This window comes from Vombatus ursinus, unplaced genomic scaffold (genome assembly GCF_900497805.2).
Source record: "Vombatus ursinus unplaced genomic scaffold, bare-nosed wombat genome assembly UNPS02006779.1, whole genome shotgun sequence".
Taxonomy (NCBI): domain Eukaryota; kingdom Metazoa; phylum Chordata; class Mammalia; order Diprotodontia; family Vombatidae; genus Vombatus; species Vombatus ursinus.
The window spans coordinates 11,842,013-11,863,168 of record NW_020946557.1 but is presented as its reverse complement, the minus strand read 5'-3'; the positions used below and the strand labels follow the sequence as shown (position 1 = coordinate 11,863,168).

Below are 21,156 nucleotides of genomic sequence, written 5' to 3'. Positions count from 1 at the left end.
TGTTATATTTTAAAATTAGACTGATGAAGTTACTTAATTCATATTTATATACAACATACTTTTAATGTTTAAATCCATTATCAACTTAGCACATTAATGTTCACGTGAAATATATAGATAATTATAATTGTCCTTCAGTACTTTAGAAGAGACATGATTTTAATGGAGAGAGCCCTCCTGCTACCAATGTAGATGACAATTTCTTCATCCTTTAGTGCAAACTATTTTCATGTATTGCCATGGCCAAAAGTAATTTGTCACCACCTAACTACCTTTCTGGTGTCAAGTCTTTCCAAAAGTAAATACGCTTTTTTTTTTTAACCAACCCCACACTTTTACAGCCCTTTACTACTGGTATGCCTGCTATACTTTGACATAGCCTTTGGAACTTAGAGTCACCTCTGTGTCATGATACAGCAAAATAAGACTAATATTTATGAATAACATAATGTTACATATAGCATTTATATGGTAGTATATAAGTAATTTCACATTTCCCATATCATTTATCCCTCACAGCAGCCATATAACCAAGACAGGGCAAATATTTTTTCCTATTTTTCTAAAGTAGAAACTTGAGCTGATGATTTGCTTAAGCCATAGGAACTATTTTGTTCTCTTTTTGTGTCCTTAGTGCTTAGTATGCTGTTGACATTTAAATGCTTGTTGTTTGATTGATTGACTTGGTAAGTAATCAAATCTAGGCTAAAAGTCTCTGTTTACTGAGTTTTGCTTAAGTGTTCCTTCCACTGCTGCAGTATGTCACATACTCTGGACTTTCATGTGATATTCTCCTGATTAGTCTCCCTTTTTGAAATTTGTCCTTTCTCTAACACATCCTCCACATAACTGCCATCTGATATTTCTAAAGTACAGATCTGACAATGTTATTTCACTGCTCAAACAGTTTTGGAGGCACCCTCTTTTGCATTTAGAATGAGATACAAACATGTATGTTTAGCATTTAAATCCCTTTAAAATCTGGCTTTGGGGCAGAGTCAAGATGGAGGAATGAGAGCTGGCAATTTTGCCTTAATTCCTTCACATTTTCTTCACAATGACCCATAAAGAATGTAAAAAGAACAAATTTTGATCGAGAAAGCCGAGAGAAAGTTATTTTTCCAGCCCAAGGAAGCTTAGGAGGATAGATATGTCTGTGGACACTGGTTTGGAAGCTGACCTGGCAGCAGCAAGAGTGGAGCAGCAGATGGAGCAGCAGAAGCTGCAGCAGGTTGTGGGGGAAACAGTAGCAGTGGGAAGAGCCCAGAACCCAGGTGTGTTAAGGGGATTGACCACCAAGACATCCTTGTGCTAACGCTGGGATTAGGAATGGGTGCCGTTTGGCATCTCTGTCACCAGTTCCTAGTCACAGTTCTAGAGTGAAGAGTAGTGGATGCAGTTTGAGGGGAGGAAGGACCCTAGATGTGCAAGAACAAGTTCCACAAATGTAGCAGGGTAGCAGTGAACCCATTAACAGAATTAGGGACCTAGTTCTAACCTTTAGTCCATATGATGGGGTGGTGGGACCTGGACCCCAAAAGGCAAAGACCATGTTTCTGGAAGCAACCCAGAATCTCAGTAAGCCTAGTAACCTACTGAGTTGACCCTTTAATTCATCAAATTCATCAAAGGCGATCAGTGTAGGCACTGGTTGCCAGCCCAAAGACCGTGCCTCTGGCAAACCTATGTATAAACCGAACTATCTAGTCCCCTCAATAAAGCTGTCTCTGTTGACTCCCTGAATTTTCCCATACATTCTAGCAGCCCAGCACCAGACTACTTGCATATGCTGACCACTCCCTAATCCCACCCCATCACCTAGCATACTTGGCATTCTTTTCATTGTCCCTTTTCTATATAAGCTTTAGCACCACCCCATCACATATGTAACCCTGCTGTAGAATAAACCGGAGCAGGACACCAGCACCTAGAGGAAGCCAGCAGTTCTACCACTTTGAATATGCAGGACTTCCAACAGGCTAACTGTGACTGAGTCCAGTAGCAGTCTATGGAAACTCATGCACACACAAAACTAATCCAAACTGACATAGGAGTTTAAAGAACATAGACCAGAAGGGCAGTTGATCAAACCTCTCCCCAGATCATACCATTATGGAAACACCAGAAGCTTATAGGTCCCAAGACATATGAGAAAACAGCAGAAAGGCATAAAAAATATAAGCTCAGGCCAAACATCCCCCCCAGAGGTCAGCAGAGCCCAGCTCTAACATAAAGTCCAAAATCAAGAAGAAGGCTGAAAAGATGAGCAAACGAACAAACAACAAAGAACCTGACCATAAGAATCTATTATGGTGACAGGATACTCTAAAACACAAACCGAAAAGAAGATAATGACTTAAAAAATATATAGGCAAAGCCTCAAAGAAAAAAATGCAGATTGGATACAAGATCAACAAGTATTCCTAGAAGAGTTAAAGAAAGATTTTTTTTTAAAGAGCAAACACAAGATTTTAAAATCCAATAAGAGTAATAGAGAAAAAAATGGGGAAAGATATGAGAGCTATGCAAGTGAAAAGAAAATGAATGGCTTGGTAAAAGAGGCACAAAAAATACTGAAGAAGTAAATCCTTAAAAATCAGAATTGTGCAAATGATAAAAGAAGTCCAAAAAATACTGAAGAAAATAATTCCTTAAAAGTTAGAATCGTCCAACTGGAAGCCAATCCATGAGACATCAGGAAATGATAAAACAAAATCAAAAGAGTGAAAAATAAAGAAAATGTGAAATATCTCATAGGAAAAAAAACATTTGACTTAGAAAATAGAATAAGGAGAGATAGTTTAAGAATCACTGGACTACCTGAAACAAAAAAAAAAAAAAGGTTTTTTTTTCAAGAAATTATATAGGAAATAGCTGTATATATATGTACTTTTCAAGAAATCATAAAGGAAAATTACCCAGGTATCTTAGAACTAGAGGGCAAATAGAAATTGAAAGATTCCAACAGTTTCCTCCTGGAAGAAATTCCAAAATGAATGAAAACTCCCAGGAACATTATAACCAAAATACAGAACTCCAAGGTCAAAGAGAAAATGCTGTAAACAGATAGTATATTTCAGATAGAAATATCTGAATAGATAGAAATATTTCACATACTGTGGTGTCAGTCAAGATCACACAAAATTTAGCAGCTATAACTCTAAAGAAGAGGAGGACTTGGAATATGATTGTATAAGGTAAAGGAGCTATGATTACCACCAAGAATAATTTAGTTATCAAAACTGAGTATAATTCTACAGTGGGGAAAAAAATGGATATTTAATGAAATAGGACTTTCAGGCATTTCTGATGAAAAGACAAGAGCCGAATAGAAAATTTGACATTCAAGCACAGAACTCAAAAGAAACATAAAAAGGTAAACACAAGTCAGAAATAATAAGGGACTGAACAAGGTTAAACTGTTTACATCCCTGTATGGGGAGATGATACATGTAACCCCTGAGAACTTTATCTTTATTTAACTTTATTAAGGGACTAAAGCTGTTAGAAGGAGTCTATTTATCAATATGATTTTATTATGTTGGTATGATCTCAGAAGGAGAATGGAAGGGTGAAAAAAGAGATTTATTGAGATAGCATGGAAGGGAGAAGAAGAATGAGGAAAATAATCCCATATAAAGAGGTACACAAGGAATAATTTATACCAAGGAAGACTGCATGTGAGAAGGGGGGAAGCAGGCAATACTTAAGCTTTATTCTCATCTGAACTGGTTCAAGGAGGGAATTTATATATATATACACACACACATACATATATACATCCATATATGTGTGTGTATGTGTGTATGTGTATATATATGTGTGTGTGTACACAAATATATACATATACATATAATTGGGTACAGAAATTCATCTTACCCAATAGGACAGTAGTGGGGAAAGGGATTAATGGAAGGGGGGGTTGATAGGAGGGTGGGTAGATTAAGAAAGTGGGCAGAAGCAAACAGGACTCTTGAGGAAGGGAACGGATCAAAAAGAGAAGGACAGGTATAAGAGAATAAGGTGAAGTGAGATGCCCAGTCAACAATCATAACTGTGAATGTAAATGGCATGAACTCACCCATAAAATGGAAGAGGATAGCAGACTGGATTAGAAACCAGACTCAAACAATATGTTATTTGTAAGAAACACAGTGGAAATTTAAAGATATACATATAATATTGTATTTATTTATTTATACATATAAATATATGTGTATGTATATCTATGTATGCATATATATGTACTGAGAAAATGAAATTTATTGACTTCATTTTGTAGTTGATTCTATTTTGTATCCCTACCAACATGTTTTAAAATTGCCTGTCATGTTTCTTTGTCTTTGAATTAAATTCAGAAATTCATCTTCCCTCTTTGAGTTAAGTTGAAAAGTTCTGTGATCCTACAATCACTTTTAATTAAAGGAAATCTGTTATCTCTTTGTACCACTAACTGTACTTGTACAATTAAAGGAAATATGTTATCTATATACCATTAGTTATTCTTTTTTTTTTTTTTTTTGCTAGGCAATGGAGTTAAGTAAGTTGTCCAGGGTCACACAGCTAGTAAGTGTCAAATATCTGAGGCCAGATTTGAACTCAGGTTCTCCTGACTCCAAGACTGGGGCTCTATCCACTGCACCACTTAGCTGCCCCACCATTAGTTACTCTTGAAAAACACAAATAGGCTCACTCAATAATTCTAAGCAGGATGGAAGGAGGGACTGACTTCCGTCCAATCATCTTGTTTTTCGTCATTTATGATATTTCATACTTTGTAACTAGTTATATTGTTTTCCATCTGTGTTGCTTCCTGTTCTTCAGTGTCTGTGTGAAGGTTATGAAGACCAGTAAGCTCCACCTCATAGTCTTTTTGCCTGTTCTGGAACTGAGGCACCTTTTATTGGTAATTGATAACCTTATCAATAAATACAAATCAATAAATGTTCAGGACTTTTTGCCTCAGTTTACCTTAATTACAATCACAGCAATATATACAGGGTTTAAAATAAGGGACTGGGGCAAAATCTAACCATAAAATAAACAAGAATGAAATTAAGGGAATGAATAGAATTTCAGAAAATTTAGATATGATAGACTTCTGAAGAATGTTGAATGGGAGTGGAAAGGAATATAACTATGTCTTAGCTCTGCATGCCACCTTCACAAAAATTTGCCATTTATAAAGACATTAAAACCTCATAAACAAATGCAGAAAAGCAAAAATATTAAATGCATCTTTTTCCGACCACAATGCAATAAAAATATATTCAGTAAAGGGCCTTTGGAGAATAGATTAAAAATGAGTTGGAAACTAAGTAACGTAAGGAGTTAGTGTAAGGGTAAAATGGTAAAAGAATGTATAGAAATAATAATTCCATTAAAGATAATGACAACACTGAGACCACATACCAAAATTTGTGGCATGCAACCAAAGCAGTGCTAGGGGAAATTGTGTATCTGCAAACACATCAATAAAAGAGAGAAAGAGCAAATTAGCAAATTGGTCATGTAACCAAAAAGACCTAGAAAATAAAACTTTAAACTCTCACTTAAACACCAAAATAGAAATACTGAAAATTAAGGAAAGATAATGCAATTGAAAGTTTAAAAAATTGAACTAATAAATAAAAAAGGAACTGCTCTTTAAAAAATGATATAGATAATCTATTGGTTAATATGATTTTTTTAAAAAAGAAAGAAGAAAACCAATTACCAGTAACAAAAATGAAAAAGGTGAATTTACAGCTAATGAAAATTAAATAAAAACAATCATTAAAAGCTATTTTGCCCAATTATATGCCAATAAAACAGACAATTTAAATGAAATGAATGAATATTTACAAAAATAGAAATTGTTCATTTTAACAGAACAGGAAATAGAATACTTAACTCTATTGTAGTAAAAAAAAAAATGACCCATAAATGTTTTTCCTAAAGGGGGAAAAAAGGACCAGATGGATTTACAGTTGAATTCTACTAAACATTTAAAGAAAAATTCATTCTCCATGAAGTTTTTGAAAGAATAGGTAAGGAAAGAGTCCTACCAAATTCTATAACACAAATATGGTCTGAAATAAAAATCTGAAAGAGCAGAGAAAGAAAATTATAGACAGATTTACCTAATGAATATTGATGCAAAAATTTTAAATATACTAACAAGTAAATTAAAACAATATATCGCAGAGATCATAAACTGTGACCAGGTTGGATTATATCAGGAATGCAAAGCTGGTCCAACATTAGGAAAACTATAAGCACAGTTGACCATGTCAGTGACAAAAGCATATGATTATTTTAATAGTTAGAGAACACTCATTCCTATTAAAGACACTGGGAAGCATAAGAATAAAAGCAACTTTTCTTAAAATGATAAGCAATATCTATCAAAAATTGAGGACAAGCATTATTTGTAATGAGGATAAGCTAGAAGCCTTCCCAGTAAGATCAGGGGGTGAAGCAGGGATGTCTTTTATCACCATTGCTAATTAATATTGTAACAGAAATGTTAGTTACAAAAAATAAGACAAGAAAAAAAGTTGAAGTAATTAACAGATGAGGAAAGAAAATTATCACTTTTCACAGATGATATGATGAGAGAACCCTTAGAGAACCCTAGAGAGTCAACTGAAAAGCTAGTTGAAACAATAAAAACTTCAGAAAAGTGGTGGACTTAAAATAAACCCTTACAAATAATCAGGATTTCTATATATTACCAACAAATCCCAACAAGAAGAGATCGAAAGAGAAATTCCATTTAAAATAACTGATAAAGACAGTATAAAATATTTGGTAGTCTACCTGCTAAGACACAGGAACTATGTGAACACAGATATAAAACATTTCACATAAATAAAGACAGATTTAATAATTAGAGAAATATTAATTGTTCATAGAGTCAATTTAATAAAAATGATAATATCTAAATTTTTTTATTTGATGCCATACCATTCAAACTACCAAAGATTTTTTTTAATTGAGCTAGAAAAAATAATAAATTCATCTCAAAGAACAAAAGGTTGAGAATTATCAAGGTCATCAATGCTTAAAAAAAAATAAGAAGGAAGGCAGCCTAGCAATATCAAAATTCAAACTATACACAAACCTGTAATCATCAAAGCAATTTGATACTGGATAAGAATACAATGGTTGGTCAGTGGAACAGATTAGCTATACAATATACATAAGCAAATGCACATAGTAACCTGGTGTTTGATAAACCTAAAAATCTTAGCTTTGAGGGCAAGAACTCACTATTTGAAAAAAAAAAAGTGGTTGGGCAGAAACTGGGCATAAAGTAACATCTACCAAATACTCAGATAAGCTCAAAATGGGTATGCGATTTAGATGTAAAAGGTGACAAAATGACCATATGAAAATGCCTATCAATTGGGAAATGGTTAAAGACATTTTAGCACATGAATGTTATGGTATATTGACATACTATAAGATAATTTTAAAAAGGATGAATACAAAGATACATGGACAGACTTATACGAACTGATGTAAAGTGAAATAAACAGAACCAGCAAGACAGTATTCACAGTGATTGAAACCACATGAATGGAAAGAACAATAATCAAACACAAAAGATTTTTTAAAATCTCTAGTATGGTCAGATACTGTGCTAGGTGCTATATGTATATACATATATGAATAAATATACATAAACATGTATGTCTTGTATGTGCATATGTGTGTGTTGTATGTATGTACATATTTACATATATTCAAAATAAACATGAAGAAAATAACTATAAAGTAGTTAAATACAAGGTGTTTTCAAGGAGAGGGTACTAGGACTTGAGGGAATCAAGATAGGCTTCATGTAGAAGAAGGTGTTTGAGCTGTATCTTAAAGAAAGTAAAACATCCTGTGAGTCAAAGATAAGGAGAGAGTTTATTGCAAGTATAGGGGCCAGGTAATGCAGAGACACAAAGAAGAGAGATAGAATGTCTTATGTGAGAAGATCTTTTGACTCAGTTGCAGAATATAGGAGGGGCAGTCTATTCCAGAAGCCTTAGATAACTATTGGAGTTTAATGAGTAAGGAGATGATATAGTCAGATCTGTGCTTAAGTAAAATCACTTTTATATCAGTACAGAGAATGAATTGAAGTAGTAAGAAATTGAGGCACTGAGATCAATAGGCCAAATGCTATCAAATTATACTGATCCCTGCAAAAAGTTTGGTCCCAAAAATCTATATGAAAAAATATCTTAGGGTGGAGCCATGATGGCTGAGTAAAGGCAGGGATTCACCTGAGCTCTCCCTGAAACCCCTCCAAATGCCTTTAAAAAAAATGACACTAAACAAATTCTAGAGCAGCAGAACTCACAAAATGACGGAGTGAAACAAATTTTCATGCCAAGACAACTTGGAAGGTTGGTAGGAAAGGTCTATTGTGCCAGGGTGAATGGAGAGCACAGTCCAGCACAGGTCACACCAGCACAGACTAGGCCTCAGCAAACCAGGAATAGGTCTTGAGAGTGACAGAATCAGCATCAGCTGCTTCTAGAGCTCTCAGCCCACAGATGGTAAGGGGATCAAACAACAGGTCAGAAGGAGATTACAGAGGTTTATTTGATAGCACTGAAGCAGAACTCTGTTGCTTTGCTCATACTTGGTTCTGGGTTACAGTCCTGGGTGGCAGTCCCATAGTGAGGAAGAACACTAGCATAGCAGAGTTTGTGGTAGCAGTGGAGCAGGACCCTCCTCACAAGACCAGGGCAGAAAAGAGTGGTTGTGGTCACTCACAAACCAGAGCACAGGCCAGAAGAGTAGTAAAAACCTCTCCTTAGAGCATACCACCTTGGAAGAACTGAAAACTTACAGGTCCCTAGAAGTATCTCTGAAAACAGTTGCACAAAATTCCTGAGGCTTGCAACAGTGTGCCTTCACCCTGGAAGCAGAACCGACCGTAACAAAGAGTTAAAAGCCGAGTAATAGGCTGTGAAAATGAGCAAACAATGGGAAAAAAAACCCTCTAGATTATTGAAAATAACTATGGTGATAGGGAAGATCAAAACACAAACTCAAAAGAAGATAAAGTCAAAGCTTCTACATCCAAAGCCTCCAAGAAAAATGTAAGTTGGTCTCAGGCCATGGAAGAGCTCAAAACAGATTTTGGAAGTCAAGTAAGAGAAGTAGAGGAAAAATTGGGAAGAGAAATGAGAGTGATACGAGTAAATCATGAAAAATGAGTCACAGCTTGGTAGAGGAGATACAGAAAAATACTGAAGAAAATGACACCTTAAAAATAGACTAGACCAAATGGCAAAAGAGGTCCAAAAAGCCAATGAGGAGAAGAATGCCTTTACAAACAGAATTGGCCAAATGGAAAAGGAAGTCCAAAAGCTCACTGAAGAAAATAATTCCTTAAAAATTAGAATGGAGCAAATGGAAGCTAATGACTCTATGAGAAATCAAGAAATTATAAAACAAAACCTAAAGAGTGGAAAAAATAGAAGACAATGTGAAATGTCTTATTGGAAAAACAACTGACCTGGAAAATAGATCCAGGAGAGATAATTTCAAAATTATTATACTACCTAAAAACCATGATCAAAAAAAGAGCCTAGGACTTCCGCTTCGGGGAGCCAAGATGGCGGAGTAAAAAGTTAGTCGCTGTCACCCTCACCTATCAACCTCTGAAAACCCAGAAAATACCACCCCAGAAAAAACCCTGGAACAGCTGAACTAGAAGAAAGACAGGGTGCAACAATGCAGTAGCTCAGGTAGCTAGAGGGATTAACGGGAAAGGCCCCTCTTACCCTGGGGGAAGGGGAGCATTACAGAACCAGGAGTTGCCCAGCCAGCTAGTGGAAAGACCCTGTTCAGCACACCAGGAGGAGATTCTGGTGGCTCGGCATTCTAAAGCAAACTGGTCTCTCAGTGCCTCAGCAAAAATAAGGGAAGCAGCACTACAAAGGGCCCCAGGCGGATAAGCACCTGGTAGCATCCATTTGAAAGGAGCTGAAAAAGCAACCTAGAGGTGTCAAAAAGTTCCAGCCTTGTTGATTCCAGCCCAACACCATGTAAGCTGTCAGAACCCTACAGCCTCCAACTGCCAACCAGGAGGAGATCCCGAAGCCCAGGTAGTCGAGCAGGCAAACACCAACAGCTGTACCTCCCAGTGCCTCAGTGAGGGTGGGGTAACTGGTGGAAACCAGCTCAGAAAACCACCAGGTGCCTCAGCATTCTACAGCAAAGAAGTCTCCTAGTACCTCAACAGAAATAAGGGAGGCAACACTGCAAGGGGCCCCAGGCAGATAAACACCTAGCAGCACTTATCTAAAAGGAGCTAAACAAAGCTAAAGGAAAGGAAAAGCGGGCAACCTAGATTTTCCTGAAAGTCCCAGCCTTGCAGATTCCAGCCCAACACCAGATAAGCTGCTGGAAACCTACAGCCTCCAATTGCCAACATAAGAGGCCCCAGCTTCCAAAGCCAGTGACCAAGACCTAGGCTCCCAACACAAGAAGCTTGGGTCAGTGCCCTCTGCTCCCCAGTAGGAGAGCTTAATCTCTGTAAAGGCCAGGGAATAAAGAAACACCATGAGTAAAAAGAAACATACGATAGATTCATATTATGAGAAGAGCGAAGATCAAGACAGAAATTTTGAAGAGGACAACACTGTCACCAAACCCACATCTGCAACATCAGAAGGGAATATGAACTGGTCTGAAGCCCAAAAAGCCTTCTTAGAAGAGCTCAAGAAGGATTTTAAAAGTCAAATGAGAGAGGTGGAGGAGTCCTTTAAAAGTACAATTGGCCAATTGGAAAAAAAAGTACACTGAAGAAAACAAGTCTCTAAAACACACAATTGGCCAATTGGGAAAAAAAAAGTACAATGAAGAAAATAAATCCCTTAAAAATACAATTGACCAATTGGAGAAGAAAGTACAAAATCTAACAGAAAAAAACAATATGTTAAAAATTAGAATTGAACAAATAGAAACTAATGACTATGAGAGAGCAAGAATCAGTCAAACAGAAACAAAAAAATGAAAAAATAGATAAAAACGTAAAATACCTCATGGGTAAAACATCTGACCTGGAAAATCGATCCAGGAGAGACAATTTAAAAATTATAGGCCTACCTGAAAGTCATGATGAAACAAAGAGCCTGGACAATATCCTTCAGGAAATCATAAAGGAAAACTGCCCCGAAGTCCTAGAACCTGAAGGTAAAATAACTATATAAAGAATCCATCACTCTCAGCCTGAAAGAGATCCCAAATTGAAAACATCAAGGAATATAATAGCTAAATTCCAAAATTACCAGATCAAAGAGACATTACTGCAAGCAGCCAGAAAGAAACAATTTAAATATCATGAAACCACAGTCAGGATTACACAGGACCTTGCAGCCTCTACATTAAAACACCATAGGGCATGGAACATGATATTCCGTAAGGCAAAGGAGCTTGGAATGCAGCCAAGGATTAACTACCCAGCGAAAATGAGTGTGATTTTTCAGGGAAGGAGATGGATATTCAATGAAATAGGGGGCTTCCAAACATTCATGATAAAAAGACCAGAGCTCAACAAAAAATTTGATCTTCAAGTACAAGATTCGAGAGACATAAAAAGGTAAATGGGACAGAAAGATACAATATGTTGTTAATAAGGGCAAAATGTTTACATCCCTACAAGAGAAGATGACACTTGCAACTCTTGAGAACTGTATTGTTATTATACCATGTTAAAGGAGTATACATAAACTGGGTGGATATAAGTTGACTCTGATGTAATGACAAAAAAAAATTTAATCAAGTGGGTTAAATGGATCCAAATAAGTGGATTAGTCTGAGCTAAGAAAATGTACTGAGAAAGGAGGAGGCAGACAAGGGTAAATTACATTACAAGGAAAGACACAAAAACCTGTTAGAGCAGAGGTAAAGAAGGGAGAGGGATGAGCATTGTTTGAACCTTACTTTCATTAGATTTGGCTCAAGAAGGAAATAACATAATCAGTTAGGTATAGAAATCTAACTTGCACTGTAGGCAGTAGGAGGCAAAAGGGGAAAGAAAAGGGAGGGGGGAAAGAAGGGAGGGAAGAAGCAATAAGGGGAAAAGGTAAGAAGCAGTAAGGGTAAAGGGGAAGAAAAGGGAAAAGGGATAATAGAAGGGAGGTGGGACCATAGGAGGTGCTGGTCAAAAACAAAACACTAGTGGCGGGGGTAGGGGGGGAGGGGAAAGGGAAAGAAAAGCATAAACGGGGGAAAAAAGGATGGAGAAAAAGACACAGATAGTAATCATAACTGTAAATGTGAATGGGATGAACTCTCCCATAAAACGGAAGCGTATAGCAGATTGGATTAAAAACCATAATCTTACAATATGTTGTTTACAGGAAACACATTTGAAAAAGTGACACATACAGGGTAAAGGTAAAAGACTGGAGGAAAATATATTATGCTTCAGCTGAAGTAAAAAAAAGCAGGGGTAGCAATCCTGATCTCAGACAAAGCAAAAGCAAAAATAGATCTTATCAAAAGAGATAAGGAAGGAAACTACATCCTGCTAAAAGGCACCATAGACAGTGAAGTAATATCATTACTGAACATATATGCACCGAATGGTATAGCATCCAGATTCTTAGAGAAGTTCAGGGAGTTACAGGAAGAAACACAGCAAAACTATACTAGTGGGGGACCTCAACCTCCCCCTCTCTGAACTAGATAAATCTAACCACAAAATAAACAAGAAAGAAGTTAAGGAGGTGAATAGAACATTAGAAAAGTTAGGTATGATAGAGCTGTGGAGAAAACTGAATGGGGATAGAAAAGAATATACTTTTTTCTCAGTGGTACATGGCACATACACAAAAATTGACCATGTACTAGGGCATAAAAACCTCAAAATCCAATGCAGAAAGGCAGAAGTAGTAAATGCATCCTTTTGAGATCATGATGCAATAAAAATTATATGTAATAAAGGGCCATGGAAAGATAGACTAAAAAATAATTGGAAACTAAATAATCTAATCCTAAAAAATGATTGGGTCAAACAACAAATCATAGACACAATCGATAATTTCATTCAAGAGAATGACAATAATGAGACAACATAGCAAAACTTATTGGATGCAGTGAAAGCAGTTCTTAGGGGAAGTTTTATGTCTCTAAATGCTTACATAAATAAAATAGAAAAAGAAGAGATCAATGAATTGGGCATACAACTAAAAAAAACTAGAAAAAGAACAAATTAAAAATCCTCAATTAAACACCAAATTAAAAATATTGAAAACCAAAGGAAAAATTAATAAAATTGAAATTAAGAAAACTATTGAACTAATAAGTAAAACTAAGAGCTGATTTTATGAAAAAAACAATAGAATAGATAAACCTTTGGTTAATCTAATTAAAAAAAAGAAAGAAGAAAACCAAATTACTAGTATCAATAATGACCACCAAGGAAGAGGAAATTAAAACAACAATTAGGAATTATTTTGCACAATTATATGCCAACAAATTTGACAATCTTAGTGAAATGGATATATATTTACAAAAATATAAATTGCCCAGATTAACAGAAAAGGAAGTAAAATACTTAAATAACCCCATCTCAGAAAAAGAAATTGAACAAGTAAGTCATTGATGAACTCCCTAGGAAAAAATCTCCAGGGCCAGATGGATTTACACGTGTAGACATTTAAAGAACAATTAATTCCAGTACTATATAAACTATTTGGTAAAATAGGTAAAGAAGGAACCTTACCAAATTCTTTTTATGATGCAGATATGGTGCTGATACCTAAACCAGGAAGGATTAAAACAGAGAAAGAAAATTATAGACCAATTTCTCTAATGAATATAGATGCAATAATTTTAAATGAAATATTAGCAAATAGATTACAGCAACTTATCACACAAATAATACACTATGACCAGGTAGGATTTATACCAGGAATGCAGGGCTGGTTCAATATAAGGAAAACTATCAGCATAATCCATCATATCAGCACCAAAACTAACAGAAACCACATGATCATCTCAATAGATGCAGAAAAAGCTTTTGACAAAATACAACACCCATTCCTATTAAAAACACTAGAGAGCATAGGTATAAATGGAGTCTTCCTTAAAATAATAAATAGCATCTATCTAAAACATTCAGCAAGCATAATATGTAATGGGGACAAGCTAAAAGCATTTCCAGCAACATCGGGGGTGAAACAAGGATGTCCATTATCACCACTATTATTCAACATTGTACTGGAAACGTTAGCTTTAGCAATAAGAGAAGAAAAAGACATTGAAGGCATTAGAATAGGCAAAGAAGAAACAAAGCTATCACTCTTTGCAGATGACATGATGTTATACTTAGAGAATCCCAGAGAATCAAGTAAAAAACTACTTGAAATAATAAACAACTTCAGCAAAGTTGCAGGCTATAAAATAAACCCACATAAATCATTGGCATTTCTATATATTACCAGCAAAGCCCAACAGGAAGAGATAGAGAAATTCCATTTAAACTTACCATAGACATTATAATATATTTAGGAGTCTGCTTCCTGAAACAAACCCAGGAACTCCGAATACAATTACGAAACACTTCATGCAAATAAAATCAGATCTAAATAATTGGAAAAACATCAGTTCCTCATGGGCAGGCCAAGCTAATATAATGAAAATGACAATTCTACCTAAGCTGATTTACTTATTCAGTGCCATACCAATCAAACTACCAAAAAATTATTTTGGTTAGAAATAGAGTTAGAGTTAGAAAGTTATAAAAAGTTAGAAAGAATAATAACAAGATTTATTTAGAAGAACAAAAGGTCCAGAATATCAAGAGAACTGAGTGAAAAGAAATGCAGGGGAAGGTGGCCTAGCCATTCAAGATCTTAAATTCTATTATAAAGCAGCAATCATCAAAACTGCTTGGTACTGGCTAAGAAATAAAGTGGCAGATGAATGGAATAGGTTAAGTATGCAAGACACAGTAGTCAATGACTATAGTAATATATTATTTGATAAACCCAAAGACCCCAGCGTCTGGGATAAGAACCCACTCTTTGAAAAAAACTGCTGGGACAACTGGAAAAGAGCATAGCAGAAACTAGGCATAGACCAAAATCTGACACCATATACCAAAATAAAGTCAAAATGGGTACATGATTTAGATATAAAGGCTGATACTATAAGCAAACTGAGAGAGCAAGGAATAGTTTACCTGTCAGATCTATGGAGAACAGAAGACTTCATGACCAAACAAGAGATAGAGAACATTACAAAAAGCAAAATAGATAATTTTGATTACATTAAATTGAAAAGTTTTTGCACAAACAAAGCGAATGCAACTAAGATTAGAAGGAAGGTAGAAAATTGGGAAAGAATTTTTTCAACCAGTCTCTCTGATAAGGGCCTCATTTCTAAAATATATAGAGAATTAAGTCAAATTTATAAGAATACAAGCCATTCCCCAATTGATAAGTGGTCAAAGGATATGAACAGACAGTTCTCAGATGAAGAAATTAAAGCCATTTATAGTCATATGAAAAAATGCTCTAAATCACTATTGATTAGAGAAATACAAATCAAAACAATGACAAAACAGGAAAAGGATAAATGTTGGAGAAGATGTGGGAAAATTGGAACGCTAATGCATTGTTGGTGGAGTTGTGAAATGATCCAAATTGGAGAGCAATTTGGAACTATGCCGAAAGGGCTATAAAAATGTGCATACCCTTTGACCCAGCAATAGCACTTCTAGGGCTATATCCCAAAGAGATCACACAAATGGGAAAAGGACCTACATGTACAAAAATATTTCTAGCAGCTCTTTTTGTGGTGGCAGAAATTGGAAATTGAGAGGATGCCCATCAATTGGGGAATGGCTGAGCAAGTTGTAGTATATGAATGTGATGGAATACTATTGTGCTATAAGAAATGATGAACAGACTGACTTCAGAAAAACCTGGAAAGACTTGTATGGTCTGATGCTGAGTCAAGTGAGCAGAACCAAGAGATTGTTGTACACAATAACAGCCACATTGTGTGATGACTAATATTGATAAACTTAACCCTTCCTGGCAATACAAGGATCTAAGACATCTCCAGAGGCGTTGTGATGGAATATGCTATCCACACCCAAAGAAAGAACTATGGAAGCCGAATTGTTAATTTTTTTTGTCTTCTGTTGAGTTTTGTTTCCTTTTTCTGATGGTTCCTCCTATTGATTTTAATTTCTACTTCCGACATCACTAATGTGAAAATATGTTTAATATGAATGTAAATGTATAGCCTATATCAGATTGTGCTCCATCCTAGGGAGGGTGGTGGGGAGGAAGGGGGAGAAAAATTTTAAACTCAAAAGCATATGGAAGTGATTGTTGATAAATCAAAAAAATTAATAAAAAAATAAAATTAAAAAAATAAAAACTATTAGAGAGCTGAAAAAAAAGAGCCTAGACATCATCAATTATCAAGTAAAACTGCCCTGATAAAATATAAATTGAAAGAATCCAGTGATCTCCTCCTGAAAGAGATCCCAAAAGGAAAAACTCTCAGAAATATTATAGCCAAATTCCAGAGTTCCCTGGTCAAAGAGAAAATATTGCAAGCAGCCAGAAAGAAACAATTCAAATATCATGGAACCACAATCAAGATAATACAAAATTTAGCAGCTTCTACATTAAAGGACCAGAGGGCTTGGAATATGATATTCTGGAGGGCACAGGAGCTAGGATTACAACCAAGAATCACATACCCAGCAAAATTGAGTATAATCCATATGGGGTAAAGTGGACATTCAGTGAAATAGAGGAATTTCAAGCTTTCTTGAGGACCAGAGCTGAATAGAAAATTTGACTTTCAAATACAAGACTCAAGAGGAGCATAAAAAAGGTGAACAGGAAAGAGAAATCATATGGGACTTATTAACTCTTCATATTCCTACATGGGAATATGATATATAAGATAATATCTATAATAATATATATTAGATAATATATTAAGATAATATACTAATTTATATAAGATGATATTTACATAAGACCTTTTTCATTATGAGGGTAGTTAGGAGTATATATATATATAGTTAGAAGGAGAGTATGTATATAGATATAGATATATAGATATATATACTCCTAACTACCCTAATGATTTTATATTACATATATGTATACAGAGGGCATAGATGTGAGTTGAATATGGAGTGATGGTATCTGTAAATAAAATTAAGAGGTGAGATAGGAATGTACTTGGAGAAAGGGAAAAGTAGAATGGGATAAATTATCTCACAAAAAGAGGCAAGAAAATGCTTTTACAGTGAATGGGAAGAGGGGGGAGATGAGGGAGAGTGAGTAAACCTTACTGTCATCACAATTGGCTCAAAGGGGGAATAACATACACACTAAATTATGTATAGAAATGTATCTTACCCTACAACAAAATGGGGGGGGGGTGATAGAATGGAGGGCGGATTTGGGAGAGGGGGTAGTCATAAGCAAAACACTTTTGAGGAGGTACAGGGTGAAAGGAGAGAGAAAATAGAATGAATGGGGGGAAATAGGATAGGGGGAAATACAAGTGGCAATAGTAACTGTGCAAAAAATTTGAAGCAAGTTTCTCTGATAAAGGCCTCATTTCTCAAACATATAGAGAATTGAGTCAGATTTATAAAAAATGAGAGCCATTCCCTAATTGATAAGTGATCAAAAGATATTATCAGTTTTCCGAGGAAATAATCAAAGCTATCTATAGCCTTATGAAAACTCACTATTGATGAGAAAAATACAAATTAAAACAATTCTGAGATACTACCTCATACATGTTAGATTAGCTAATAGGATAGGTAAGTAACAAATATTGGAGGGTATGTGGGAAAAATAAGACATTAATGAACTATTGGTAGAGTTTTGAACTTATTCAACCATTCTGGAGAGCAATTTGGAACTATACGCAAAGGGCTATAAAACCATGAATACCCTTTGACCTAGCAATACCACTACTAGGTCTGTTTCCCAAAAGAGATTGAAAAAAAAAGGAAAAGGACCTATATGTATAAAAATATTTATAGCAGCTCCTTTCTGGGGGCAAGAATTAGAAATTGAGGAGATGCCCATCAGTTGGGGAATGGCTGAACAAATTGTGGTATGTGATAGTGATGGAATACTGTTGTACTGTAGGAAATGATAAGCAGGATGTTCTCAGAGAAGCCTAGAAAGACTTATATGAGCTGATGCATAGTGAAATGTACTGTGTACAAAGTAACAGCAATATTGTAGGATGATCAGCTGTGAATGACTTAACTATTCTCAGCAATACAGCGCTCCAAGACAACTCTGAAGGACTTATGATGAAAAATGCTACCCATCCCCAAAGATCTGATGTTATCTGAATGCAGATTGAAGTATACTTTTTTTTTTGTTTTTGTTTTTTGCTCTATTTTTCTTGAGGGTTTTTTTTTGTCTATGTTTTCTTTCACAACATGACTGTTATTGAAATGTTTTGCATGACTAAAAAAAAAAATCTCCTCCCCCTTCTTTTTAAAGGTGCAGGACCATGGCTTCAGAATGCTGAAATTAATGTCAGACTTTATGTTTGCTAACTTTTTTTTTCTCTTACTCCTTTTTAGTCTTTATCATTAAGGATGGTTCTTTGGGCAAAGTTAGGGAGAAGGATACAGTTGCAAATATAGGTGATATGAAAACAAAAGATATCAATAATATTTATTTCTTAAAAAGTCAAACTTTTGGAAGATTTCTAACAAATTGAATGTTTTTGTTTGTTTTTAGATTTGTCAACAATGGATAACTCAGTGTTTCTGGAATTACTTGGATTGGATTGAAATCTGTCACTACATTGCCACTTGTGTCTTTCTTGGTCCTGATTACCAGATATACATATGTATATGTATATTAAAACATTTGCAGCAAGACATTCTAAAGCATACTCAGTCTCAGGATTTACAGGTTTTTCTTAAAGTAAGTCTACTTTTAATTTCATGGGCAACACATAAATTAAATATTATATTATTTTTAAGTGGAGTGTTTTTATAGCAAGTCATCTATATCTTTCTATATGCATTTATGTTTATATGTATCTGAATGCATGTATGTTTATACACATATATTTACATATGCCTGTATGTACATATATGCATTGTATATATATATGTGTGTGTGTGTATATTGGTTTATGGAGAGAGAATACACATATCTATGTCCTTCAATTTCATTTTGGAATAATGTTATCAAAAATGGGTAAACTTAACCCCTACCCCATTTTGTTGTTTTGTTGCTGTTTAAAAAGATTTTCCCTGTTATTTCACATTGGCTTTATCTTTGATTAACAATAGATATCTTTTAGTTACTTTCTAGTTGATAAATAATGGTGTTAGACTACATGGCAGTCCAGCTATTTAGAAGAAAATCATTTGAAAGACACTAAGTTTGAAAGCTATTAAGTTTCCTTTAAGTATACACTAAAATTTACTCTGAAAAAAGTTTTCATTGAAGTATTTTTTTGTATTTTTTCATTTTGCATAGTTAATTGTAAAAGTAAATTTCATTTAGAAATGTTAATAAACTGACAAGAAATATAATAACATAATTTAGTTTTGAAGAATTTTATTTGGATATCATATTTCATGTGATAAGGTCACTGAATATGGAATCAGAAGACAAGTTAAAATAATAGCTCTGTCATTAATTAGTGCTAGGATCTTGAGCAAATCACTTTGATCTATTTTGGTTTTCTCATTGGTTAAAAAAGGGATGGGGGAGGAGGATTAGACTTGATCTCTTAAGTGCCCTTTTTTTTCTTTCTTTTTTTTTTTTTTGGCAAAGCAGTTGGGGTTAAGTGACTTGCCCAGAGTCACACAGCTAGTAAGTATCATGTGTCTGAGGCTGGATTTGAACTCAGGTCCTCCTGAGTTCTTCTTCTCCCTCCTCTATTTTACTCTTTTCCATCTTATGCCAGGAAAATATTTTTCCCTCTCTCCCTGTCCCTGTCCTATCCTCCTTTCTGTGTTCCCTCTGTGAGTCCTAAACCAGTTTAACCATGTTTAACAAATATGAATAATATTAGTGATACATCTTTATCAAAGAAAAGAGTTGTTTTATGTTCTGAAGTGGAAAAAAAAGAGGTAGTAAAGAAAGAGTACCATTAATAGCACACATGACACAAAGAAAGGAAAAAAGGAACTATAAAGCTAGAGCTGCATGACAGGAATTAGAAAATTTGCATAGACAGTACATCTATCTGGACCTTCTGAGAAAGAAGTAATGTTCCATGCTTCCCAGAATCATAAGAAAGGATCCACAGCCACTAAAAGAATACAAAGAAATCTATTACTGACCCAAGATTGAGATATATCACTGTAGTTAGTGACTTCCTATGAAGTAGCCTTATACAGATTTGATATAAATAATGAGATGTGTCATCTTCCTAAAGCAGAGGTTCTTAATCATTCTTGTGTCATAGGGTCGGTGCTCTATTCACTGCACCACCTAGCTGCCCCGTATGTCCCCTTCTTACACTAAACTGTTGTGATTCTTTGAGCTTCTAAATACCAGAAGGCATATGTCAAATGGAATATACTTGATCTAATTTTTTAAAATGTTATAGTCAAATTTAATTATTTCTTGAATTACAAATCCTGTGCTTATAATAACTAATTGATTTGACTATAATCCACTCCCCCTGACCTGAGATAATTCCATGTCACTCTTCCTTTTCAGACAGCTCTATGCCAACAATTACACCTTATGTCCAGTATTAAAAAGTTGAGAATTTTTTTGCCTCCACCTCTCTTCTTTTTTATGGGTAAGGGCATCAATGACTGTCTTCACATTCTACTTTCTTTCACAGCTTAGTTCATTCTACCTCAAACATTCTCTTCCTCGCATGCAGATGCACATCTTCTTTACCTTAATCCTCTTATTCTTCTCCCTCCTCTATTCTTCTCTTTTCCATCTTATGCCAGGAAAATATTTTTCCCTCTCTCCCTGCCCCTGTCCTATCCTCCTTTCTGTGTTCCATCTGTGAGTCCTAAACCAATTTAATCATGTTTAACAAATATGAATAATATTAGTGATATATCATTATCAAAGAAAAGAGTTGTTTTATGTTCTGAAGTGGAAAAAAAAAGAGTTAGTAAAGAAAGAGTACCATTAATAGCACACATGACACAAAGAAAGG

The 21,156-nt window shown here is 35.0% G+C and overlaps 1 protein-coding gene across 1 annotated transcript in view; it reads left to right on the top strand.

Moving 5' to 3' along the window:
- TBC1D32 (TBC1 domain family member 32) overlaps window positions 1-21,156 on the top strand; it is a 232,465-nt gene that overhangs the window by 186,324 nt on the left and 24,985 nt on the right. The window contains exon 33 of the mRNA XM_027848616.1: window positions 18,750-18,938. Coding sequence (XP_027704417.1) covers window positions 18,750-18,938 — 189 coding nt within the window. The remainder of the gene's footprint in view (window positions 1-18,749; window positions 18,939-21,156) is intronic.